At 39.0% G+C, this 26,651-nt stretch overlaps 1 protein-coding gene across 1 annotated transcript; it reads right to left on the bottom strand.

Moving 5' to 3' along the window:
* Window positions 1–3,901: 3,901 nt before the first annotated feature.
* Window positions 3,902–8,293, bottom strand: TAL2 (TAL bHLH transcription factor 2). The gene has a single exon (XM_056805311.1). The coding sequence runs from the start codon at window positions 8,288–8,290 to the stop codon at window positions 7,931–7,933; it is 360 nt and encodes a 119-aa protein (XP_056661289.1). The 5' UTR covers window positions 8,291–8,293; the 3' UTR covers window positions 3,902–7,930.
* Between the last annotated feature and the right edge of the window lie 18,358 nt (window positions 8,294–26,651).

Below are 26,651 nucleotides of genomic sequence, written 5' to 3' on the forward strand. Positions count from 1 at the left end.
AGAGACCGAGTGCCCAAATTGCAACCCTCACACTCCATGTGAGCCTCCCCTTTGCCCCAGACAGGGGATGGAGTAAGTGTTCCACCTGAGCTGCAGGACAGAGGGGTGGGTCATGTGAGAATTGTCCTCAGGCCCTTGTGGAGAGGAGGAAGGGAGCAGCTCCCTCCTGCACACGTGCCATAGGTTCACCAACATGGCTATAGGGCATGGACTATGGTTGGAAAACAACCTTTGCAGTGTGCCTAATGGGAGGGTAGGCAGAAACTCTTAGGAAGATCTGAATAGAGAACTGAAATAGAGAGACAAAGAAAATTGATCCAGAACCATCAATCTGCCCTGAAATGTTGTCTTAAGTACTGACACACACTGCACTACAGTGACAATAAAGGGTTATGTTTTTTTTTTCCCCCTGCTATCCTTTGTACCAGGAAGCAATGGTGGCAGATATCTTCAGCTGCAGTTCTCATCTTGAGAAGCCATGGCGCCATAGTGTTTTCTCAATATGATGTGGACATGTGTTTTAGGTCAGAGTCCTGACCATTAAAATATCATTATGAAACACAAAAATAATGAAAGTAATTTCTTGTTTTTCCCATACCTACTTGTGTTTCTATACAGCAGTGGTCCTCAAACTTTGGGTCTCTCTCTCTCTTTATACTCCTTTCTTTTAATCTCTGGACACTACTGAGTATTGTTTCCAAGGCAGAAGGTCAGTATGGGCTAGGCAATGGGAGGTTAAATGACTTGCCCAGGGTCACATAGCTAGGAAGTATCTGAGGCCAGATTTGAACCTAGGACTTCTTGCCTCTAGGCCTGCCCCTCAATCCACTGAGCCACCCAGCTGCTCTCCACCCCTTTACATGCTTAAAAATTATTGATGACCCCAAAGAACTCCCATTTATGTGGGCTATATATATATCAATAGATACCATATTAGAAATTAAAACTGATCATTTAAAAATAGTAATTAATTTAAATAAAACAATATAAACCCACTATATTAACATAAATAAACTTTTATGAAATAAACTATATTTTCAAAAATAAAAAATAGTGAGAAGAGTAACATTTTATATATATTTTTGCATAACATGCCTGGCTTAATAAAAGATAACTGGATTTTCATATCTGCTTCTGCATTCAATGTCATGATACGTTATTTTGGTTGAAGTAGAAAAAAAGAAAATCTGACCTTGTGTGAATATACAATTGGAAAAGGGGAGAGTACTTGTTTAGAGAGTTTTTATTAATTTCTTATTTTTATATTTAAAAAGAAAAGGAGTAATAAGTTTTGTTTTTTTTCAGTAGGAAACCCTCTACTGAATGGCTTTGTGACTCAGCCATTGGTGACAGTTAGAAGGGTGTGGCTGAGTGTGGTTTGTAAGTTACAGACTGTTGGAAAGGGCTTTTGTCTCTGGCTCTCCTGGGGAAAAGGTGTGTTGTTAGCACTCTCTCTGATTGGAGACAGAGAAGCAGAATAAGGTCTTAATAGCCTTATTGATTATTGATTAACTTGAGTAGACACAGTAGATAGATAGTTTTTATATTATCAGATAGAGAGAGTAGTGAGAGTAGGTGAGGGCTTCAGCCTAGCAGAAGATGCTGTCCTCTGAGGCAGATAGATGTAGGGTTTTCTAGAGAAATTTTGTTAGGATTGGGATCTGGGATATAGTTACAAACTATTATAAGATTACTTTCACTTTTCTCCTTCCTATTTCCTAGCCACATTTCCTAATAATAAACTAAGTGTTTTGTGTTTAATAAACTACTCACTAACTTTTGATCAAACTCTTGCCCCCCAAAATTTAACCCTCCACATACTTTAAGAAATAACTTCTCCATATTATAATTAAGATAGCTTTGATCTTAAAGACCCTCTAAAAGATTCTTAGGGACCCTCAGGGTCCTTTAGGAGTGGCTGGTATAAAATATTTCAAGTAACGAACTTTGAATAAGTGGGCCTGACTTTATACAAAACCTTTCCTTTAGTCTGTTACCCTGAAAGGGTGATCTAAGGCACAGGGTACATTTCTAAGAAGAGATCAAGGAGAAGAAAACATTCCTCTATTTTATCCTCACTTTTCTCTTGCTCTCAAAAAGATGGGGATGCTCTGCCCAAATCTGGAGAGCTCAATACCATACTGTGGAGATGGAATGAGGGATGAAGAAGAAAGATAGCAACACATTAAAAGTTTAATAGTTAACTGAAGCAGCTTTCAAGTCTCTTCCAGGTTGATAATGACATTATCAGCAGGAACATCAAAAATTTATTAAGCATCTACTATGTGCCAGGCACTGGGATAAGCCCTGGACATGCAAATACAAATAAAAACAAAGATGGTCCCTGACCTTAAGGAGCTGGCCATCTTATCTTGGCAAGTTGATGGTATCTACATATATAATGCTTCCCTCACATTCCATTCCCATCACACTAGGATTCTTACAACTAACCCTGGTCCTCAATACTCAGGAGCTCAAATTTCTACAGGACTCTAAGGTTTACAAAGTGCTTTTCTTGTGGTAACCCTCTGAAGTAGATGATACAAATATTATTCTTTTTTCATGGAACAAGATATTGAGGCTCAGAAGGGAGATACATGTTACTCAGGGTCACACAGATGAAAAGTATCAAAGCCAGGGACTCAAATTCAGGTCTTTTGGCTCCAAGATGAAGGCTTTTCTCCATCAGACCATATTGTTTTTCAACCCAAAGGATATTTGTTTTACTTTCCATAATTCTTCCTTGCCTTTCTTCTGTTTATGAGATAGCACTTGGTTCTTGATCCATGGCTACAGACTGTCTGGGTAGCTAGCATTCTCATTGTAAGGCCTCAATTGTAGAAATGTATGGAAAAAAGTCCCTAGGGGGAAAAAAGTCCCTAGAAAAGTCCCTGGAACAGTACCTAGGACAGGGCCTAATCCCTAGCATAGATTTAATCAACATTTGTTGATTTTAACAGAATTTATTTCTTTATTTCTCAATATTTGTATTTAGGAATCTAGCGTTTAAGCAAAAGCTTTCTGCCTACAACTCTGCAGCTCAGTCATTTCAGGTAACTATGCCATTAACCCACGGTTTGGGCCCTGAAAATAATTCTCCCTTTCCACCCTCCTCTCATCCCTCTAAAACAATTCTTCCCCATCTGGGCCCCCAAACTTTCAGTCTAACACTGCCTCACACTTACCTGGAGATCTTTAGACTCTTCGGAAGCTGTTCAGTTTCTTATCACCTCTCTATTTGGATGGACCCCAGAAGCCATTCCATGCGATATAACTTTGATTGGTTGGTTCATACCTTGATTAAAAAGTCATTCCTTCTACCTGACCCTTATAAGGCCTAGGTCATTTGACTTGGGCCAAAAGGCCCTTTCTGGACTTGTTTTTCCAAGGCTTTGCTCTGTAGTTACCACCATTGGCTAACTTACTATTTCTCAACCTTTGTGCCTAGGTGGGCCAACAGCTACCTACCAGATATTGATGGAGCTAAATCAACAGATATAGCCATGGACCAGTAGAACCTAAACAGTTCTGCCCTTCTCCATTCAGTCAGCAATCTTTCTAAAAAATAGCCTCCTTAGTATCCCAGGATTTCTGTCTTCCAGTAGTGCTCTGTCCCCTACAGTGATATTCTTTCCCCTCCATGTGTCATATTCTGAGCTCCAAGATGTCCTACTCCTTGTATTGATTTCCAAGAATGATAGCTACAATTCTATTAGATTATAAGCCTCCAGTGGGCTTATCCCATTTAGTTTTGATTTTGAATTCCCAGATTCTCATAGTGCCTTACACACAATAGGCATTTTACAAGTGTTTGTTGAATCCTAGTGTGACACTCTTCTCTGATATTTAATAAATCCTATTGGGTGAAGATTTGTGAGATTTAAAAAATAAAAACCATTGTTGAAATAATTTATTTGGAATAAATTAAGAGTTAAATAACATAATTCACAAATAGATCCACAAACAGACTCTTTGGTCAATACATCTAATCACAAGTAAACTATAGAGAACAGAAATTACTGGAATAAAAATAAACATGAGTACAAATTGATATCATTTTTTTGGGAAAGGCATATAAAAGAAATGGTACTTGATTGAACCCTTTTATCTGTTTCAGCCTTATTAAAACAGATACATTGTCTAGAATATATTACTGGTGAAAATAGATTTTTGCAGGCACAGTATTTCTTCATGCAAAAGCTTAAACAGGGTTTATACAGAAGATGATAATTTTAGCTAAGCAACTAACTAACCCTGCACCATCCTGCCTGCCAAACCCAAAAGAGGATTTAACCATAACCTTATACTTTTCCATAACCAGGATGTAAGATCTAGAAATCTGAGGGATTCACAGGAACTAAATGTTCTTTAAAGTTGAACACAAATCCATCCTTCTCCACAAAGCCTCCTCCCTTCTCAGACTTTGCTAATGATAGTAATAATTCATAGATTTAGCTCTAAAAGGGATCTTAGAAGCCATCTCACCCTCATTTTATAGTTGAAGAATCTGAGACCCAGAGAGGTTAAGTAATTTTTCCAAAGTCACCCATATAGTAAGTGGAGAAATAGGATTTGAACCCAGGTCCTGTGACTCCAAATTTAGTGCTCTTTAAACGGCATTTCTAGAGGTCTCTAGGCCTGGTCAGAAAGACATCTTCCTGAGTCCCAATCCGGCCTCAGACCCTTACCTAGCTCCTTGACCCTGAGCCAGTTAAATTTATTTGCCTTAGTTTCCTCCTCTGTAAAATAAGCTGGAGAAAGAAATGGAAAACCACTATGGTATCTTTGCCAAGAAAACCCCATATGAGATCACAAAGAGTCAGGTACAACTCAACAATAACAATAATACTGCATGACTCCATACAGTGCTTCGCTTTGTAGCCCTTTAAAGCACTGTGTATTATTATTGCTCACTGTAGTTATTTGTGACTGTTTCTCATTCCACATACCCCCATCAAAGTAAATAAAAGCCAGGAATATGCAATCTAAGCTTTTTATCTCCTCCAAGGCCTAATTCCAAGGAGTCATATGCAATAGATGCTTAATAAATGTTGTTTGAATTTATACTTTAATTTCTTATTGCATCTTTTGACTGCACATATATGACTACAGATCTGATACTCCCTTCAGGCTCTTATCCAGGTAAATGGCAAGGGACTGGTCTGACCCAATAGGTTGCAATCCAATCAATCATTAAGTTTTTCAGAAAAGAAGAAATGAACTGACCTCAATTTCCTAGAATTAATAAAGAATGATAGGATTATAAATCCTTTGTATCTGGGACATATAGAGTCAACAATTGGAGCCAAAAAATCTAAAATAGCCCTGCTTGCTATGCATTTTGATATGAATTAAGCAGAGTAGCATGGGAGCCATCTGCCTCTCTCGTGGGGTACAGCAGGAAGGTGTTTTAAATATAGGAACGACAACATACAAAAATCTAAACTTACAAAACAGATCATCATGAGATAATGATTCACATCATTAAAGAATTTTTCATTTTACAAAAGGATTCAAGGTTCCACTAAAAAGCCATTTCTTCTAGAACATAAGACATAATTCACAGAAATTCCATTTCCACACAACTTTTTAGCAATTTACCCCTTACATAAAGCGAGGATGCATCTGCATTTCCATCTCACAAGGCTGACATTCCAAAGAATACAAAACTGCACCATTTCTTAGCAAGTCATATCACCTCTTCTTTATCTGTACAGTGAGACTTTGTCTTCTTCAGGCACAAATTAAAAGTAAAGGGAGGTTTGGAAAACCCTATAAACATTAGAACAGCAAGTAAGTGCTGGGCTGACTTTATAGTCCTTGAGAGACATTCTTATCAAGAGACAGGAAATTCATTCTGTCTTTTTGTTTTAAACCCTTACCTTCCATCTTGGAGTCAATGCTGTGTATTGGCTCCAAGGCAGAAGAGTGGTAAGGGCTAGGCAATGGGATTCCAGTGACTTGCCCAGGGTCACACAGCTGGGAAATGTCTGAGGCCAGATTTGAACCTAGGAGCTCCCATCTCTAGGCCTGGCTCTCAAGCCACTGAGCCACCCAGCTGCCCCCTCATTCTGTCTTGAAGGTTCAAAAATCAAACAATTAGATAATGAATAATTTTTGGACAAAGTTTAGTTTACATAAAGATCTTCACTAGCGTAAAAAAAATCAAATTTGGAGGAAATCCATTGTCTTTTATGCTTTTCCTGGGGAAAGAACTCTAATGCATTTATCAATGACCTTGATGGAAAACTTGTTTCACTTGGTAGACTACTTGTAAAAAGTGTCAAATAGTGTCAGAAACAACTTCCTGTTTGGAGTGGGCATCTCATCCAGTCTTTTTCTGATGGCCAGACTAAGGAAATGAAGATGCAAGGCTCATTTTAGTCTCCCTAAAATAAATTACTTTCTTTCTGAAGTGACAGGAAATTTAAATTCAGATATTATGTGCAAAGTAGAAATCTCTAATCTTAAATCTATCAATTTCCTACCTGCAGCTCAGAAGGTTGGGTTTTTTTTTTAAATAACCAATGGATTGCCAAGAATTTTGAGGAAACGAAATGTCACAGAAACAGTCAAATGAAGTGATTTATATTCTGTGTTGAGCAAGGCAATTTATCTTAGAATCTAGGTACGAGGGTGACACAAAACAGTAAATTCTGCTAGGTCCATGTGTTTGCCTTGCTTGCTGTATTACAGTAATAAAGACAATAGCTCGTATTTACATAATGATTTAAGGTCTGCAATACACTCTACATACATGGTCTTATTCAATCTTCATAAACACTGAGAATGTTCTATGGTAGGAAGAAAAACTAGCAAATCAATTAATTAGAGTTTTATTTTACAACTACTGACAACTCCAATCATTTACTATTTACACAAAGTGTGTTCATTGGATTTATTTGTATTAGTCAGTAAATTATAGCATTCAAATCCCCTTTAATATGTTATACTTGCACACATCTCTTAATCAGGTACCCCAGGCTCCATTAATGTTTTAACATGCCAATAATACAATGCAATCAAGGAATTTGACAATTAATGAATTATTCTCCACACACACACACACACACACACACACACACACACACACACACACACAAAATGGAGATCTGATTCATTTAGGAGACTGGATGGTATAGTGGGGCAAAGATTAAAGATTTGGGCTAAGAAAACTTGGAATCAACTTTCATTTCTGCAATTAAATCAATTTACTTTTGTGTACTTTACTGATAATCTGCAAAATGATGGGGTTACCAAACTAGGGAGTCTTTAAAGCTCTGTGAACTCTCTTAATTGTTCTTCTTTTATTACAGACTATCTGTCACCTATGGATGCAGTAGGAAGGTCCTCTTAATGAACAAAAACATGTACCATATGTAGTTTTTTATACTAATACCTTTGTCTTTGTAGTTGTCTCTTAACTTGTTCTCCCTGGAGATTAATTTTGAGTTTACTTGCTCAGGTGTAACTTGTTTTAAAAACCCTTTCAGTGCCAGTGTTTGGTGCTCATCTCTCCCCCAAACCACCAGCCAAGTAAATAGTCTTTTCTCTCCTAAATCAGGAGTTCTTCACCTTTTGGGGGGTCATGGACCACTTTGGCAATCTAGGGAAGTCTGTAGACCCTTTCTCAGAACATTGTTTTAAAATCAGAAAATAAAATACATAGGATCACAAAGGAAAACAATTACATTGGAATACAGTTTTCATTTTTTTGTTGTTAAAATTCAGAGACACCAGGTTAAGAATTCTTGCAAAAATGGAAACTAGATCAACATAATCAAGGAGATCAATAAATATTGTGCCTGTGTGGGGTCTTATCTTACAGTTCATTATGAAATGAACTATGGAGCAAATGTAAGGCTAGTAATCGTAGGTTGCTTTGGAGAAGGGGAACAGGGGCAAGAAAACCCAGAGGACTTCTCCCTGATCAGTGCTCTATGACTGTTGGTTCTGGCCAGCACTCTGGGAGATGGCTGTCTGGCTCAGGTGAGGGAGCCCTAGAGTCTCCAAGGGGAGTCATGTCCTCTAGGCTCTGCAAGCCAGGCACTTGCTGGAATAGTCCCAAGACGCTCCCATGAGGCCCCACTCCTGTCTGTGCCAGGCCTTGGTCCCCCAGTACGGAGACCAGGAAGTTGATGTACCTCATTGCTAGGCGCAGGGTTTCATTCTTGCTCAGCTTTTTATCCGGAGGGTGAGTGGGGATGAGCTTCCTTAGTCTGGCAAAGGCATTGTTGACATTTTGCTGCCTCCATCGCTCCCTGGTGTTTGTGAGGATCTTTCTGGCCATCTTTGATCCCTAAAGTAAAAAAGAAAAAGAAAAAAATAAGCCAGGAGACCCAAGCAAAATACCTGGCAGCAATTCTACAACCTTATAGGGAATTACTAGATCAAAGGTATGCATTATTTTATAGCCCTTTGGGTATAGTTCCAAATTGCCCTCCAGAATGTTTGGATCAAAATGGATGGATTTTTTAAAATCAAGGAACACCAACTAATAATCTTTAAATGTAATTCTTTTTTTTTTCTTTTCAGGAATAAGTACAGTTGTTTGATCAATGATATCTAAAATGTGGTAACTCTGGGCTCTACAGGGCCTTTCCATTACAATATCCTTATATACAATAATCAATGATAATTCCAAAGAACTCATGATAAAACATACTATCCAACTCCAGATAGTGAGGTGATAGACTCAAAGTGCAGATTGAAGCAGATTTTTTTTCCTTCCTTCCTTCCTTCCTTCCTTCCTTCCTTCCTTCCTTCCTTCCTTCCTTCTTTCCTTCCTTCCTTCTTTCCTTCCTTCCTTCCTTCCTTCCTTCTTTCCTTCCTTCCTTCCTTCCTTCTCCTCCTCCTCCTCCTTCTCCTCCTCCTTCTCCTCCTCTTCCTCTTCCTCCTTCTCCTTCTCCTTCTCCTTCTCCTTCTCCTTCTCCTTCTCCTTCTCCTTCTCCTTCTCCTTCTTCTTCTTCTTCTTCTTCTTCTTCTTCTTCTTCTTCTTCTTGTTTTTTGACATGACTAATATAAGAATCTGTTTTGCACCACAAAATGTTTATGACCATTTTGTTTTTCTTGCCTCCTAAATGAGTAGGAGGAGAATAGGAAAGAAGGAATGTGGAACTAAAAAATAAAATAAAATAGACTTAATTTTTTATGAAATAAATTTATGAAAAAATAAAATAAGATTCTTTTTAAAAATTTCAAGATTATCCTATTACAGAAACTGAATTGTTTCCTAAAGGCCAATACTACTTTTGAATATCCTGGCTTGAGTTTGCCCAGTAAACTTTTCTATGAAAAAAAAATTTTTTCATTGTTGTTTTTTCCTTTTCAAATTTGCTTCTTCAAAGGAAAGATATTTTTCTTGGCTCAAGTCAGCTAAAATAAGTGAAGGGTTATAAAGAATCTCAAGAGCTTCTCATTCCTAACCCAGCTTTACTTGATCTCTCCCTGTGAATTTGGGAAGGCCATTTAATCTCTGATGATCAACTCCCCTCTCCAAAGAGCATGGTTTGAGCCTTTCTAAAGAGCGTGGCTTGACCAATGTCTGGTCATTCAATAGTAGAAAAGAGAAGATCTCAGAAATTAAAGGGCATTTTGGACTCTTCATTATGGCAGAGTAAATGAGTGGAAATCACACACTTCCTTTCAGGCAAAATAAGATAGATTCATCTACATTTGGGGGCCTCTCTAGGGGACTGTCGTTAGGCAATAGATTATTAGATTGAGGGCTTTTTTTTTTAAGGCAGGGATTTCCAGAATGTGTTCCAAGGACAGAGGATGGATCATGAAGTGTTTCTAAGTGACCTATGGGTTTTCTTGGCAAAGATACAAGAATGATTTTCCATTTCCTTCTCCAGCTCATTTTATAGATAAGGAAACTGAGGCAAATAGTTAAATAACTTGTCCAGAGTTACACAGCTAGAAAGTGTCTGAAGTTAGACTGGAATGAATCTTCCTGACTGTAGACATAGCTCTCTATCCATTGAGCCATCTGGCTGCTTAATAATAACAATAGTAATTATTATTATTATTATTATTATACCTAAAATTTACTAACATTTATAGCTTATAACTTGCTTTTTCATCCATTATTTCATCTCCCAATGACTTGAGTTAAGTTATCAATATTATTATCTTCCCTTATGGATGATAAAAATTGAGGCTTGGAGAGTTTAAGAGACTAAGGTTTTAAAGATATAAAATGTCAATATCTTGATAAGCAGACAGCTGTATTACCCAAGGTCACACACAGCTTGTAAGTGGCCAAGCTGGGATTTGAACTCAAGTCTTCTGCCTCTAAGCACAATGCTCTTTCTACTGTGACACAGCTGGATAATAACAATGCCTATAACTCGGTTTATGACATGAATTCATCATCTTCCCCCATACAGGGAAATGAGAGCCTATAGCAATTAGATAATTGAGACTAAATCAGAACTGCTTGCCTTCTTTATGGGGATAAATACTTTAGTCTTCTTCTTTAAGCTGAGGGATAAAAAGTTCCAAGGAACTTCTCTTTTTGCTCTCCAGAAACTAAAACACCAAGAGAATGAGAACAATTCAATCATCAGCTATCACAATCAGAAAATGCATTTCATTCATCTGGACTTGATGGAACCACAGTCCATGGAAAGTCTTTTTCTCAAACCAACTCCTTGCCTACAAACTTTTCAATGAATTGAACAAAGGTCAAAACAAATTTTCCCCACCTCTCTCTCCAATATAATATCCATTGATGAAATTCAAATCTTTGCACTGAGCAGTTACTTCAGGCAAGTATAAGTTTGGTACTATGTCTAAAGCACTTTGCAAACCCTAAAACACAATATAAATGCTAGTTATTAAATAAATGTAAATTCATAGTGAAAAATAGATATTTAGAAGCCAATTGAACAATTAGGTAAAATCTCCTTTGCAAAAACTTAGGAAAGAAGGCTCAGTGTTCATGAGACATGCCTACTTGCCCTCTCTAGGCCAAGCCTAGTTTTTTGGGTTATTTATGTATTTGATGCAAGCATTGCCAGAGCTGGATCTAGTGAGCATTCACTGGTGAGTCCTGGGGCTTTTCTAAATGTTCCTTGCCGGGGGTTCTTGTAACATTCCTAGGACCACACCAATCCTTTTCCACATGGCAGAGCTGGTAGGAGAGGCAAGCATGGCATATCAATTAATCAGGAAGATTTGGATTCAAGTCCCACCTATACTAGCTGTAGGACTCCAAGCAAGTCATGGTACTCTGGGCAACTCTAGAAGATAAGTTGCAGAGAAGCTGCCCACATACATTAGGAGAGGGTGATATTCTCAGCCAAGAATTTCTTATAACAACAAAATCAGAGACCCAATCCCTGTTCTTATTCCTGCGTAGAGACTACAAGATTCAGAGAAAATTAAGAGAAAATAAAGATTATACCAAATACTTCCCATTTGTGTAAAAAATACTTAATAATACATAGGCCAAGGGGGCAGCTGGGTGGCTCAGTGGATTGAGAGCTGGGCCTAGAGACAAGAAGATGTGGATTCAAATCTGGCCTCAGACACACTAACTATGTGATCCTGGTCAAGTCACTTAACCCCCATTGTCTAGCTCTTGCCACTCTTCTGCCTTAGAATCATGGAAGGCAAAGATTTAATAATAATAACAATAATATACAAGATCATAAGGTGTCTCAGTCTCAAGATACAACTTGGTGGCAGAAATTTTTTTCAAGAGTTCCTTACACTAGTGAAATCACAGGACTGAAAAAAAAAATAGAGTGCTAGACCTTGAGTGGGAAAGACTTGAGTTCAAATCCTGCCTCCAATATTTACTAGTTGTGACCCTAGATTAGTCTCTTGGTCTCAGAGAACTCTAGGATTCTAAGATCTACTAAGGTTAATGGATGAGTTCCATCTGTTGGTGGAATTCTCCATGCTAATGAAATCCCAGACCTTCTATGTACTCTATATAATTGGATTATAAACTTAATAACAATCTCAACAAAGAACAAGCCAGTATTTATAGTTCAGTTTATAATAGGAAAGAAAAATTCAGTGTAGCAGAGAAAATAATGACCTCGAAGACAGGGAACCTGGGGTCTATTTCTGCTTCTTTCACTAACTGGGTGGCCTTGAGCAACTCAATCTCCCTGAACTTCATCTATGAAGTAAGTGTGGGGCTGTATTATCTCTGCTCTGATTCCAAGACTCCAAAATTCAAAGGAACTTTGATGTTATCTGTATGGGTTCTAATCCTCATATCACAGAATACAACCTAGTCAAGTCCTCCCCTAAGTTTACCACAAAAAAAATCCACCAAACTCTGTGAGAGCCTTCTTCTTGACACCTTGACATTGTGTGTTTGGAGATCCACGTTCCAGCTCTGGCACCTACTAACTATGTGAACTGCCTATTACCTCATCTATAGAATTAGGAGTATGGACTAAGTGACCTCTGAGGGGCCTTCCAGATCTAAATCAATTCAAATCTAAAGTCCTTTCCTGCTCTAACCTTCTGGAAGACTTCATCTTTAAGCAAAGAACAGAGAGAGACCACCACATTCAGCAGATCTGGGGTTTGCATGCAACTGGAGATGAATTTTTCATAGTGGTTAAGTGAAGGAACCAAGGGGGAAATTAGTGGTTCATTTTTAAAAGGGTTTACAACTCTGAAGGGGCTTAGTGACTCCAGGCAGTTTAGGGAATGAATTGTATAGCTCAGCTAAGGGGTTTGGGGTGGAATGGGGGGGAGGGGGAAATAGTGATTATTAATTCCATATTGCCATTCCTTACATATGGAGGGGAAAGGATGGTTGTATGCAAGGATTCCTTTCCTATTTTTTTAAACCCTTACCTTCTGTTTTAATATGAATTCCAAAGCAGAACTGAGGCAAGAGCTAAACAATCAGGATTAGGTAATTTGCCCAGGGTCACAGAGCTAGAAAGTGTCTGAGGCCACATCTGAACCCAAGTCTTTCCAACTCCAGTGCTGGCACTCTAGCCACTGTGCTATGTGGCTGTCCCTGTTGTTTTTTATTTCATTTTAATGGGAATGTGCATTTGGTGTTAGCTTTTATATAAAGATAAGAAAAATATTGTTTTGATATATATGTATGAATGTGCATGTTGGTAGGCAAACACAAATATATATATATATATATATATATATATACATTCCTATAAAAACTCAATTAAAAATAACAAGAAAACAAGTACTCAAGCTTATTGTTTGTTGGATTAAGAATCATCTTAATTCATTCAGAAATAATATAAGTGCCTTTTATATTTATAACGTAATTTTAATTACCTAATCCCTTTCAGATTTGTCATGACTCTCAAATCACTTTCTAGTAAGAGAGTATTTATATTTGGCAAAGAAGTTATACTGCTTTGTATTATTATATATTATATACATTATATAGATGTAATGTGGGATTTGATTCTCCTTCTTCTTCCCCTTTCTCGTATCTACTCCATCCCCAGCTCAGCTGAAATAATGATAGTTATGAGGGTGTTAATTTTTAACAAGGCAATGCCCAGTGATCCTTTTACAAACATGTCAACGAGTCCCTGGACTGGAGAATTAGAGAATAAACACATTGCTCTAGAGAAAATTGGACATATGTTGCTCAGTACCTGTGGAGAAAAGCAGATGATTTGGGTCTTCTGACTACCACCTTCCACCCAACCCTGCCACTTTTGGCCATGGAATCTAAAATCTAACAACTTGCTGAGAGAGAGAGAGAAAGAGAGAGAGAGAGAGAGAGAGAGAGAGAGAGAGAGAGAGAGAGAGAGAGAGAGAGAGAGAGAGAGAGAGAGAGAGAGAGAGAGAGAGAGAACCCTTCTACAAGTTTAAGAATTCCAGTGGCAAAGAGCTAGAACCACAAGTAAAGGAAGAGAGATACAAACTCCAAATAGACCTAAATGTGAAAGGCAGTTGCTCAAGGCAAAAGGCTGCTTTGAGGGCTAGGATCCTTGGCATCAGGAAAAAGATAACTATGGACACAAGAAAGAGCTGGCCATGGCAAGTGAAGGTCAAGCTATCATGAGTAGCAGACCCTTTAAAGCCAGCTAACCTTCCCAAAACAGATGCTGCACATGTTTTTACTAAAAATGAAGAGAGAAAATATTTCCAAGATTCACAACCTGAGTTATGAGTCACTTTGCTATGTATGTGTCCTACATATATGTCTTACTACCATTATGTTCTAAGTTTGAACCCACTCTTCTAATGGATGTCATGTGTATTTGTAGGATAGTGAGCTCAAGATTCTGGGAGGAAGGTTTGTAGTTACTGTTTTAAACCATGCCATTTTAGTAAATGCCTTTGCTAAAAATTAATTATATGTTTAGTGACTAATTGTTAATGAGAAGCACAGTAGTAGGGGCTCATGAGCTATAGTTTTAGAAATGAGTATCCACAGGGTTACCTTGAGGATCCAAGGTACAGCCACTCTCTAGGAATCCAACTTGTTGAATGTGACTGTAAGCTGAAGGACTAGTGAAAAAGGGGTGCTACATATAATATAATGTATGTGTGACTATGTATACATGTACTTATTTTCTTAACCTATAAAATAAGTTTAAGTTAGTATAGTGATTTATGGTTTTAAAGACTTTAATAAATATTCTCACAAAGACCCTGTAAGGAAGGCAATATTGGTATTATAATCTCTATTTTACTGATAAGGAAACTGATGTCCACAGAGGTTAAATGTCTGGCTCAAGGTCAGAAAGCTAATAGGTAACCTGTTGATCCAATTCCAGGTCCTAATATGAGCAATAGATTTTCTTCATGTCTTGTTTTTCTTGCAAAAAAAAAAAAAGAAATAAGGTTAGGCCAATCATCTTTTTTGAGTAATTGTGTATTTCTTTACAAGGTTCAACTCCTAAACATTTTCATGACTCAATGAAATCACCACAATGTCTTCTGTAAATAGGAGCATCTGGATAACTCTACTGATGTTAGAGAATCTCTTTTTAATTTGGACTTCATAAAGAAAACCACCACTGACACTGGTGAACAATTTAAGTGAGCATATATTTCCCTGGTTTGGAGCATGCTTGAATAGAAAATGGTGGAGAAATACTGAGAATCTTGTGATTCTGTAGATAATCCCCAAACATTAATTTAACTGTTAGCAAACTAAATTTTGTCCAACAACCAAGGAACTAAACCATACCATGTGAATATTTTCACTAGAAATGAAACCAGAAGACAATCAATCAATGTTTATCAATAAATGTTTATTGATTGAATTATTGATTGATATAAAGAACTCATAAGTAATAGAAATAAAGAGCACAAGTTCTAAGAGATGAACAAAAGAGTAGAAAGAATTAATTTCTTTAAATATCCAAAAGAAAAAAAATAATTTAATGGAACATTAACTAATCTCCCCTTACAGTATTCATCATGAACACATACCAGAACCAAATGAAGAAAATTGTAATATGTGTCCAAACATCTATATTATAGAAGATAAAAAAGCAGAAAAATTCTTTGAAAAACTTGACAAGATTTTACAAACCTAGTAGGAGAATTACAGATTCTCATAGTGGGATCAGAGCCCATCTTGTCTAAGTCATTCCTGAACAAAAATCATTCCACACAGGAGTTGGTAAATTATAGCCTATAAACCAAATCTGGCCTGCCCCTTGGGAGTTTTCCTAACATCACATATTTGTTACTTCTAATCATTGATCCCAAGATCATAGATCTAGAGCTGGAAGGGGACATCAGAAAGCATCTGGTTTAACCCCCAACAGATAAGAACATGGAGGCTCATGGGAATGAAATGACTTGCCTGAAGTCACACCAAGTCATATTGGAGGCATTATATAAATCCGTGTCTTCTAACCACAGAGGCAGGATTATTTCTGCTGTACCAAATTTTATCACTCTTCCACATCATGTTCCCTCTTGAGTCTTTTCTTCTCTAGACCAAGCATCTCCAGTTCCTTCAAATGATCTTCATTTGCCATGATGTAAAGGCCCTCACCATCCTGGTTGTTCTTCTCTATAGACTCCCTAGGTTATTAATGTCCCTCACAAAATCCTTCATTTGGACTGAGCATGTTGCTCTATATATGTGATATGATCAAGGTAGAGTATAGCCTCCTTGATCCTGACCACAATGGTTCTTAATGCAGCCAAGATGGCATACCATAGACCTTGATCCTTAGTGGTTTCAATATGAAGGTCAAAATAACTTTTCAGTTTAGTATGAAGAAATAAAAGAAGCTACAAGTTAAACATCTATCAGTCCCTTTAAAACACATTTTTCATTATAGAAATTATATTTTATAGTTATATTCATATAATTCCTATAATTAATTCATTATATCAGTGGGACCACAAATGACTTCTAATTTCTAACTCCGTAATGTGTCATAAGAGAAAACAGAAATGGCATTAAAGAAGCAAAGACTAGAAGGGTAAAAGAGTCAGCCCAAGTAAACATGAGGGAAAAAAATTGTGCTGGAAGCAACATTTTTAAAAAACACTTCCCTTCCGTCTTGGAATCAATACTGTGTATTGGTTCCAAGGCAGAAGACTGGTAAGGATTAGGCAATGGAGGTCAAGTGACTTGCTCAGGGTCACACAGCTAGGAAGTGGCTGAGGCCAAATTTGAACCCAGGACTTTCCATCTCTAGGTCTGCTCAATCCACTGACCCACCCAGCTGCCCCCTGGAAGCAACAGTTTTTAAAACTTTTTAAAGAATTGCTTGATTAAAGTTGAAGATATCTGAAAGTAGAGGAGTCAGTCAGGTGACTGGTAAAAAAAGGTCACTGAAAGAAACACCCATAACTAGCCAACTCAGTTGATACTTTCTTATTTCTATGAAATATCTGAAAATGATTAACACATATATGGAGTATATCTTTGATGAAAATATGAGGATGGAACAGGAAAACTCAACAGGATTTCCAGAGCACTTAAAGCTCTTCCCCAAGGGATTAGAAATCTTGGGTTGACTGAAAATCATCCCATCCCCTTTGGGTGAAAAATAAACTGTCTTGGGTAAAAATTCATCTCCTTGGGGTTGTTGTGAGGATCAAATGAGATTTTTAAGTGCTTTACAAACCTTGAAATGCTATATAAATGTTAGCTACTATTTTAGCATAAATCAAATCCCATATAGGTAGTTTTCCCTTATTAGAATATAAACTCCTTAAAGACAGAGACTCTTTCCTTTTATATTCATGTCCCTAGTACGTCACAGTGCCTGGCATATAGTAGGCATTTAATAAATGCTTCCTTCCTCCCTTCCCTCCTTCCTTCTCTTCCTTCCTTCCTTCTAACTAGAGGGAGTCCTCTTCCCACAAGAGCTGATTAGATGACCTTCATCCATTATACCTTCCAGTTTCATTAAAAGAAGGTTTAAGACAAGAGCCAGCCCTGAAATTCTGATTCTTAGAAACAGTCCATTTATCTATAGATAATAAATCTCTCTCTCATCCATCCCTTTGCATGTCCCATTAACAAATAAATTAGCCCAACTCACCCAAAGTCACCCCCACACTGATGGAGCCAAGCCCACAGGGTACTGAAGGATCATGTCAAGCCAGGCAGAAAAGTGGACTGCCTGCCTGGAGTCTGTTAGCCCTGCTACTTCCTCAAGCTCCTCCTCCCTACTCTCCCCATAGAGAGAAAAGAAGGTTAAATAAGCGGGCCAAATGCAGATCAAGACCCTATTATACAAAAGATTAAGAAGTGCAGGGAGCAGATGAAGACCTCTCTCAATAGTAGGAGCTCAGCAATCTCTGCTTCAAGCTATTCAGACTTGTGCAGAAGGGAGGTCTCAGACACAAATCAGGATCCCTCACCCCTCCCTTCCCTCCACACACAAAACAGGGCTCAGTTTGGACATTTGGACATTCCAAAGCAAATGGGTACTGGAGCAGCAATAATATTGTAGGGCTGTTAGCAGAGAAGGAGGCAAGCTTAAATCCACTCCACGCTTGGGGGATGTGGGGTTTTCTTAATTGGCATTTTAGCATCTGGTGATGCCCAGTTTCCCATGAGAACTCAAGGTGTTATTAATATTTTATTAATAACGACCGCATGGATTACATATCAGTGTCTGTATTTTATAGAGAGAGAGACTTTCAATGTTTTGTTTCACTGACATTTCAATGCTTATTTTAAAATAGCTCCTTTACAATTTTATCCTATCTTGTTTGCAACTCTTTTGATTCAGTTCTCCAAAGAGTTGAAGCAAAAACCAAAAAAGCTTCCTTTGGAATGAAAAACTCAAAAGCAGTTAGTAAGTAGGTTAAGAGAATGTTATTAAATAATAAATGCTCTCCTCACAAGTCTGTGGCTTAGATAGTGTAAATTTAATTAGCACCCCCGTTTTACAAATTAGAAGAGGTGAGAGTCGATTCAGTTCAACAAAGATCTATGAAGTACCAATTATGTTGGAACATCCCCATTAGTGTCGTCCCCCACCACCACCACCACCACCAGAAATTGCTTTGATTTACTTTGTAGATTGAAAAATGTACTTATCTGTGTAAATGAAACTCTTTCAGGCTTGGGTGATTCTGATCTTCTTCAAACAGAAAACAAACTGGGAATTTCTCTAGCACCCAGCACAGTGCCTGGGATGCAGGAGATGTTTTTAAAATGTGCATCGAATAATCGAATGTGTAAGGGGGAGGTCTTGGAGAATCTAAGGCAAAAATGAGATAGCCTCAGCTTCCAAGATGCTGACCTGTCCATGGTCCTACTCCCATGAGGACGCCTCACACCCATCCAGTGGTAGTGCCCCTAAACAGTACCTCACCGCCTCGGTTTAAAAAAGAATCAACAGAAGCCTGGAAGAAATGGCTTCTATAACTTGAATAGAATCTATTCACACTGATAAAACAGACAATGTCCATATTTCTGTTTGGCAGAGAGACAATTTCATAGCTAGCTTGCAAATGTCACAAAATTCTTTCTCTTTTTTTAAACAAATGCATTACAATCCACTTTTGGAGTTAGGAAGCCCCAAGTTCAAGTCCTGAGCCTTACATAAACTACAAATTAGCTAACCAAGTTAACTTTTCAATATCCCAGGAAGCTCTCTGTGGCTATAAGCTATAAACGAGTTGCCAATCTGCTTCTGCACTGGTAGGTGACACTTTAAATTTCCAGTTTGACTCACATGTCCATTAAGCTGATCTCCATTGAAAATGAATTGCCAATTTGACTTAGTTCTCATAGACTTCAAAGACTTAGAGCTAGAAGGAACCTTAGAAGGAATCTAGTCTGACTCTCCCATTTTACAGAAAAGGAGACTGAGGCTAAGAAAAATCAAGTGAATTTCCTAGGCAGAAATTGGGTTTTGAACTTGGGCCTTCTGACTTCAAAACCAGTCCTCATTCCATTGTGCCATGTTGTTATATTACTTGGCATGACACATATTCTATTATGCTAGATGCATGTCATGTATGTTATATGCCATCCATGTGTGTCTTTTGTGTCATGCATTGTGTTAGACTAGACTAGACTCATTATCACCACTGAATCCTGAAGACTTTTAGGCTTTTTTCATTTGAAACCTCCTCTGTGTGCTGCTCCCCTTATTAGAATGTGAACTCCTCAAGAGCAGGGTTTGTCTTACTCTTCCATTTGTATCCTCAGTGCTTGCTTCCCGTCATGTTTAATAAATATTTTCATTTATTCATTGTTTCTCTTCACTCTAGGCAAACTTATCTACTCCCAAGCCTTGCAAATATATTCTGTGATCTCCCTCTGTACTTTACTCTTGGGATTCCTTTTTTCCCCCTTTATGTTCTGTACTGGTTCTGAGACAGAACAGTGGTAATGGCTAGTTTGCCATTTTGCGGTTAAGCGACTTGTCCAGGGTCACCCAGCTCAGAAGTGGCCAAGACCACATTTGAACCTGGGGTCTCCTGTCTCTAGACCTGGCTTTCAATCCACTGAGCCACCCAGCTGCCCTTGGGATTCCTTTTTGACTAGAATGTCTTCCCTTCCTCTCTTCACATAATTGAGTTTCTATCTGTTCTTCAAAACCCAATTGAAATACCACATCCTCCAGAAAGCCTTCCTTCCATCCCTTCTCCCACAGTCATGACATTCTCCCTAAAACCTCAAATAGAACTTAGTTTTGAATTTCTCTAATGGACTTATCAATGGAAAGAGCCCAGAAAATAATAATAGTTAATATTTATGTAGGGCTTCAAAGGTAACTTTACATACACACAACTTCTCATTTTGATCTTCACATCCACGCTAAGGACTAGGCACTATGATCCCCATTTTAAGATGTACAGAGATGTTTAATGACTTGTCCAAGGCCACAGAGCTAGTAAGCACCAGAAGCAGGTTTTGAATCTAGGTCTTACTGACCTCAAGTCCTGTGCACCTCAAATATCTCAGCAATGATTGTCTATGTACCCTTAGGCAAGACAATTAACACTTGTTTCTTCATATGTAAAAATGGCTGAATCAGTTGAAAATTGTTAAACAGGAGGCTTTCATACTGTCCAATGCAACCTGAACTAAATTTAAATAATAACAAAATACATAAAAATACAATAGAACATAAAGAATGTTAATATGTCATTTTCTAAGTCAATATGGGGAGTCCATTTTTATTGAGGGGTCACACCACTGGATTGGATGACTGCTAAGATCTCCTCTAGCTCTAACTCTAAGACCCTGATCTTCACAATTATTCACTCAACCAACATTTATAAATGCCTGTTTCCTGCCAGAAACTGTGCTTAGCTTTGGAGATACAGAGTCAAAAAGGAAACTCACATCTCAACATAGATTAGTCCTTTCTGTTTTGTCTCTCATAGAACTTAGCCTAGTGCTCTACAACCATTGTGAGATTAATGGAGAGCTGATGTTTTATGTGTGGAGAAAGTAGCTTGGCACAATGCTATATGCAGAGGCAAGAAGATCTGAGTTCAACCTCTATCACTAAATACCATAAACAACTGAGATCTGTTTTGGTTGAGGCACTACCCAAGATCAACGAAATCACAGACCCTTCTAGTATGATTATAAATTCTATCTCAAATGCAAGAGCCCATAATATGTAATGGGAGAAAACCAACAATGCCGCCATGTTCCTCTGTATAACAATGAGTAACTGGCTGAGTTATGTTAAAGCTAAATCAAACTCTGGTCCTTAATCTCCACAGAGTTTATGAATATTTACTTGAATAAGAGAATGCAGACAAACTAACTAGCCATGTGAAGGAGGAGGAGGAGGAGGAGGAGGAAGAGGAAGAGGAAGAGGAGGAGGAGGAGGAGGAGAGGAAGAGGAGGAGAATGAGGAGGAGAGGAAGAGGAGGAGAATGAGGAGGAGGAAGAGGAGGAGGAGGAGGAGGAGGAGGAGGAGGAGGAGGAAAGAGAAAAGGATGCTTGTAAAATTCCATTTGTGAGCAGTGGAGTGAATGCTTAGTGAGTGATCAGGCCAACATGCTACTGAAACAGTCAGAAGCTGCCTTCTGATTTGTTTTCCCAAATGAAGTTAGGAATTTAATCTGCTAGAAAAATGAACAGAAGGGTAATAGCTAAAGCACAGAGATTAAGACAAATTTATGCTTAATTTCTCCAGAGTTTTGTCAGTATTAATATTTACTTTAGAGGCTATTGAAAGGCCATAGAAAGCTGAACTTGAAGCCATAAGCTCTGAGTTCAAATTGAAACCCTGCCATTCATTACTTATCTGACTTTAATTAATATAATTGGCTACATTAATTAATTATAATAATGTGAATTTAATTCTTACTCTCCCTAGGTCTCAGTTTCCCCATCTGTAAAATTAGAAAGATGGATCTAGAGAACGTCTAGACACCTAAATATTTTCCTGACTTAAAAAGAACTGGACTTGTGTGTATATAGGAGAATGACCAAATCCTTGACTCAGTAAATTCATAGATAGAGCTCAAAGCACTCTTAGAGATCTCTCCTAGGGCAAGATTCCTAAGGCTCAGAAAAGGAAAGGTAGTTGCTCATGGTCATGAAGGTAGTTAGTAACTTCCAAAACAGTGTTCACTGACAGCTTCCTGGTTTAATTGTTCAACACATGGAATTAATTTCTCTTAAAGCATTGCTCAAGAGGAACTCCCTGTATAGAAACTGTCTCCTCCAGGGCAGATTGGCAATGTTGCCTTTGCAGCAGATATTCTTAACCATTTTTGTGCCAGAGATCCCTTTGGCAAGTCTGGGGTTCCTTCTATGGGTTCCTTCTCAGAATAGTATTCATAAATAACTGAAAGAAAGGATAAGTTTCAGTTAGGGGTTGAGGAAAAGAAAGATAAAATCCTGCCTCCCCCCTCCAAGGTCTCTTGGGGAACCTAAAGAGGCCAAGCTTAAAATCTGTTTTATAGAATTGCGCAGGGCACCAAGAGATTCACACAACTGGTCCTGGGAAGGGCTTGAAATCCTGTCTTCCTCACTCCAAGGCTCTACCCACTATACAACTAGTGTTTCTCATGTCAGTGATGAGCTAAAATAATAATTCACAATTACATATACTTCAAGACTTGCAAAGAACTTTCCTCACAGCAAACCCTCTGAGGAAGGCAATTCAGGGATTCTTATTTCCTTTTTGCAGATAAGAAGCTGAGGCTCATAGTACATGTGAAGTGACTTTCCCAAAGTCACACAGTTAGTAAGCATTGGAGTCAGGAGCCGAATTTAGTTCTCCTCCCTGCGAGCACAGTCCATAAATCTAAATTAAGGACATAAATAACATAAAAACGCCTGGAGTTCAAAGTTAAGGCTCTGCTATTGTTATCTCAGTACAAGGGAGCCAAGGATATTCGATACAAAGGATCTGTAGGAGTGCTTTGCATCCTACTCTTCTTTTCACGGGAAGGCTCCGGTGCCGTCAACTTGCTGAGCTCTCCAGGACGATTCCCGGCTCTCCTTATAGACCCCTCTCACTTTTCTCGCTCTCTTTTTTAAGGAAATAAGAAAAGCACGGAGGAGAGAGATTGATTGATTGATTGATTCTCTGTCTCAGGCAAATGGCTCTTTCATTCCAGTTCCAGGATATAGCTTTATGTTGGGATTCATTCGATTCACACATCTGTGCCGCTCCCTGCTGGCAGGACAATCCTGTCCTTGGATGGCAGGGCTCTGAATGCAGGAATTCTCTCTAAGGGAAGCAGATTGAACCTCTCCCGCTAGAAGAGTAATTGAAAAGGAAGCCAGACGGAAGCGCAAACATGCGTGGGAACCGATATTGAAATGCACTTGGGCCCGACCGGTCCCCTTCCGCTTATTACCTCTGTTTACCTTTGTTTGATAGTCCACTTAGCTGCTCTAAGGGCAGCTGCAGGCTGCAGTATGAATATGGATCTCTGGCTCACAGCTAGATAGCTCTTTGTTAAAGTTTAATATCTGCTTTTAACAGATTCCTTTAGGGAAGTACCAGCTGCCATTATATCTAATTGCTTAATTTCATTTCTGAAATCAAATGGCGAGTTTAGTTAGGAGGGCAAAAAGTATTCCCCACTGGCCCGTAGGCGGCACACGGGGATGTCACTGGCATAAAAGATGAGAACTTCAAATGCCTTTTATTTTTTTTGGAGAGAGATTAATTTGTACAATGCCCACAAAACTGCCTGCAAATTAGAGACTCTAAGCATATGCACATTCACAAGCGCTCTTAATCAAAGTCAGCCCCAGGAACCAAACAACCTCTTCCCTCCCCACTTTCCCCCAGTCATCCCCCCCCCAAAAAAAAAGGCAGCCCGCCTTTGAAAAGATGGACAAAGGTGACCCTGGCTGTTAATGATAACCGGCCCTGACCAGCACCAGTAAGCTCCTTGGCTTGGTATTCGTTTGGAAGTTTTAGAGAGTTGAACAGACAGGTAAAAAGTCCATCTCAAATTCACACCCAGCAGGCTTGAGCAGTAACAAGTTCTCGGCGAATTGTTAGTGAAAATGGCGTTAAGAATAAAACATCTTTCTGTATTTCATAATAATAGCTAGCATTGTTGTAGTGGGGAAAGTTCGCAAAGGGCTTTCTTTCTACCTGTTATTACTTGACCTGATTGGAACATTTCTGCAGTAAAGAAGTGTTAGAGAAGAGAAAGTCCTTTCCTCACAAGGTGCCTGTGAAGTAGGCAGGAAAAGCCATCTTCCATAAACCTGTGGTCAAAGTTCACCGCAGGGCTGGGGATATTCCCACCTGCCCACTGTAGGAGGATTTCTGGAGGCAGTCTTAGGAAACGGGGGACCCGTACCTCTCTCCTCCAGCCCTGTAACCTCCCTCCCCACCTAGCCCCCCCAAACAAAGATTTCTGCCTTCCCTCTTCCCTCTGGCGCCGTGAAAAGTGCTTGCCACTTACTTTCCCAAACACAGGTAGCTGCTGGGAAATCGAGGCAGCTGCTGTTTCCCACCAGAGCAGGAGGGTCGCCTACCTCTCCTCTGCGCTCCCTCGGCCTGGCCACTTGGGCTGCTGTAGCTGCTGCAGCCAACTACTCCAGGCTGCCTCATTTATAGGATTCGTGCTCCTTTGTCTGGCGCGTGTCACCACTAGTCCCAGGCAATCTAGGCAACTTGCTTTGCATCTCCCTGGAGATCCCAATCTCTTAGCCTCCCCTGTCTGTCTCACTATCCCCTCATTGCTGCTGCTGCTGCGGGGTGGCACTCCTTCTCTGCCTCTGTGTGTTTGTCTCTCTGTCTCTTTCTGTGTGCCTGTCTGCCTCTCTCTGTCTCTGCCCATCTATGCTAGTTTCTCTCTCTCTCTCTCTCTCTCTCTCTCTCTCTCTCTGTTTCTCTGTCTCTCCTCCCTGAATAAATAGAAGCTTCATATTAGGTTAAGAAAGTGGTAGGAACCCTCGGCACTGGGGAACAGAATGAGATACCCTTATTCTTACATTAGAAAGCTTTGTTTGGGTGAAGGGAACCTCCAGAGAACCATGCACGAGAAAGAGAGAGATGTGTCCATTGCTCCAACTTCAGCAGGATGTTATGAAGACCTTTGGGACTCCTCTTCTCCTGCTGCCTTCACTTTCCATCATACTATGATTTCAGCCTTTCTAAGAGATGGAGGGACCTAGTTTCCTGGAACAATGAGACCGTATGTTGGTGAGATTCTTCTCACTTCATCTATTTCATCCTCCCTTCCCCCATTTTCTTTTTCTCTTTGTTCCAATCTCTTTGTTTACCTCCAAGACTTCCCCATTTCCTAAATATGAGCATTGACTGAAGATCTTTAATTGGATCTTCTATCCCTTGCTATTTCCACACTTTCTCCCTTGACAGTTTTATCCACTCAAAAGGCTTCATTTATCATCTTTAGTCAGATGGTTCTCAAATCTGTATCTCCATCCCTGCCATACTCTAAAGGTTCCAGGCCAATGGGTGTCTTCAGTGGGAAGTCCTGTCTGTAACTCATATTCAATGTCAAAAAACTGAACTAAACCCCTGTCCCTCCCAAAAGCCGATCTCTTCCCTAAATCCACTCTTTCTGCTCATGACACCACCATATTCCAAGGTACTCAGGTCTGAACCTTTAGTGCAAAGTTCCCTTTGAGTTTTCCCTCTCTCTCTCCTTTCACTTGATCCCACAGTCACATCCTTCTCCTTTTCACTCACCATCCTAGTTTGGGCCTTGATGGCTTTTTGCCCAAACTATTTTAAAAGCCTCCTGAATGACCCCTGGCCTCCAGTATCTTCCCCACTCTTGTCCTTCACAGTGCTGACAAAGAAGTCTTCTTAATGCTCCTCTCTGATCACATTACTCTTTGTCTCTGAAAATATAAATTCCTGGTCCTGTCATTCAAAGCTCTCCACAATGTGGTTCTAACTTGCTTCTTAATAATAACTAACATTTATAGAGTGCCAGGTTTGCAAAGCACTTTACTTATATAAACTCATTTCATTCATAGAACAGCCCTGAGAGGAAAGTGTTATTATTCTTATTTTACAAGTAAGGAAACTGAGAGATTAAGTGATTTGTTCAAGGTCATAAAGTTAATGACTGTATTTGAACTCAGGTCTCCTTGACTCCAGGTCTAGGACTCTATGTCCTGGCCCACCCTGCTAGCTGTACTAGCTATAATTTCTTCCAGGAAATTATATTCTTCTCAATCCCCTTGACCTCTTGACCATCTATTTCTGGATGGTCACATAGGATTTTCGAGCTTGAAGAGATCTTAGCAGACAACTAAGCCAACTCCTTGATTTTATAGGTGAAGAAACAGAGCTCCACTAAGTGACAGAGGCAGAATTCACCTTAAACAAATTATATTAGCTAGATTTTCTTCTGGCTTTACCCTTAATGGTGAACTTGCTTTTTTCCTCTAGTCCATCTCTTAGCATTGGCTATTAGAGTTGATTCATGTAGATTCTCTCAGTCTGGGCTCCCACACTCTGAGATGACACACATATCATAGAATCAATGGATAGTGGATATTCTTTTCTGGTTCTCTGCTATGGAATCTAATTCCTTCCTTATTTCAGGACGATTAGTCAGTATCCTTTGGGCTCTTCTACATGAAGGGGAACTCCAGTAGAACATCATACAAAAATGACAAATTGTGTTAAAAATTAAAGGGAAACCTGGAAGTCACTTACACACTGTCCCATATGTTAAAGGAGCATAACAGTTACTTGCAAACCATATTATCAATTAACCAGAAATAATATCCTTAGATTATGCACTAAATCAAAGGAATCCAGGTAGAC

This window comes from Monodelphis domestica, chromosome 7 (genome assembly GCF_027887165.1).
Source record: "Monodelphis domestica isolate mMonDom1 chromosome 7, mMonDom1.pri, whole genome shotgun sequence".
Lineage (NCBI taxonomy): Eukaryota > Metazoa > Chordata > Mammalia > Didelphimorphia > Didelphidae > Monodelphis > Monodelphis domestica.